At 49.4% G+C, this 1077-nt stretch overlaps 1 gene segment (V, D, J or C); it reads left to right on the top strand.

Moving 5' to 3' along the window:
- The first annotated feature begins 7 nt into the window (after positions 1–7).
- Positions 8–753, top strand: LOC103608536. The segment is given in 2 exon segments: positions 8–23; positions 422–753. Coding segments are annotated over 2 exon segments (348 nt in total).
- The last annotated feature ends 324 nt before the right edge of the window (positions 754–1077 follow it).

The raw sequence follows: 1077 nt of genomic DNA, 5'->3' as shown, positions 1-1077 counted from the left end.
GCTGCTGATGCTCTGGATCCCTGGTAAGGGCAGAAGAAGATGAGGGAGGAGAATGGGGTGGAGGGTGAGCTCTGGAGCCCACCGCTTCCCATGTGTGTTCTGTCCATGTGTGAGATGTGCACGTCTATCCTCCAGAATGGGGCACATGAGGTTTAGATCCGTGAGAATGAGGAAGATTCCAGAAGCATCAAGGACCTGTGCTCTGGGGAAGACTCTGGCTCAGAGAGTGGATGATGGTGTACGTGACTTCTAGAGACACTTCTGTGCCTTTCAGCTCTCTGTTAATTTTTGAAATTGGCAATATTTAGTATATGAATCAAAATCACACATACAAAATAGCCTGAGGTAAATAACGGTAGGAAAATTATAAAAACTGCTCATAATATTCATTCGACTTTGCACTTCTTTATTATTATTTTAGGATCCAGTGGGGATGTTGTGATGACCCAGACTCCACTCTCCCTGCTCATCACCCCTGGAGAGCCGGTCTCCATCTCCTGCAGGGCTAGTCAGAGCCTTCTATCCGATGATGGAAACACCTATTTGGAATGGTTTCTTCAGAAGCCAGGCCAGTCTCCTCGGCTATTGTTCTATAGGCCTTCCAAACGTGCCTCTGGGGTCCCTGACAGGTTCAGTGGCAGTGGGTCAGGGACAGATTTCACACTCAAAATCAGTAGGGTGGAGGCTGAGGATGTTGGGATTTATTACTGCGTGCAAGCTACACATTCACCACCCACAGTGATACAGCCCTGAACACAAACCCCTCTGCTTGGTGCAGCCCAGCTGCCCACATGTGTTGTTTGCCCGGGGAGCAGCTCAGCAGATTCTCTGAGTCTGTGTAAGAGGAAGCTGTTGGAGGATGCGGGGGGTAGGTTGCTGCTCTGTCCCTTAAGCACCTTGGCTATAGCTCAGGCACTGTCCGTTTATGGCCCCATCAGCTGCAGCAGCTTTGGGGACATAAGTAGTGGGGAAAGAGGGGTGCTCCAAGTGTCCTCTGAGTAAACAGACGTGATGGAAACTGCTGCTGCTGATGACATGATGATTAATGATGGGCCTGGATAAAATTTCACTCTAACC

The sequence above is a fragment of the Galeopterus variegatus genome, unplaced genomic scaffold (assembly GCF_000696425.1).
Source record: "Galeopterus variegatus unplaced genomic scaffold, G_variegatus-3.0.2 Scaffold8540, whole genome shotgun sequence".
NCBI lineage: Eukaryota > Metazoa > Chordata > Mammalia > Dermoptera > Cynocephalidae > Galeopterus > Galeopterus variegatus.
The sequence above is the reverse complement of the archived record's forward strand: the minus strand, read 5'-3'. Positions and strand labels throughout refer to the sequence as shown.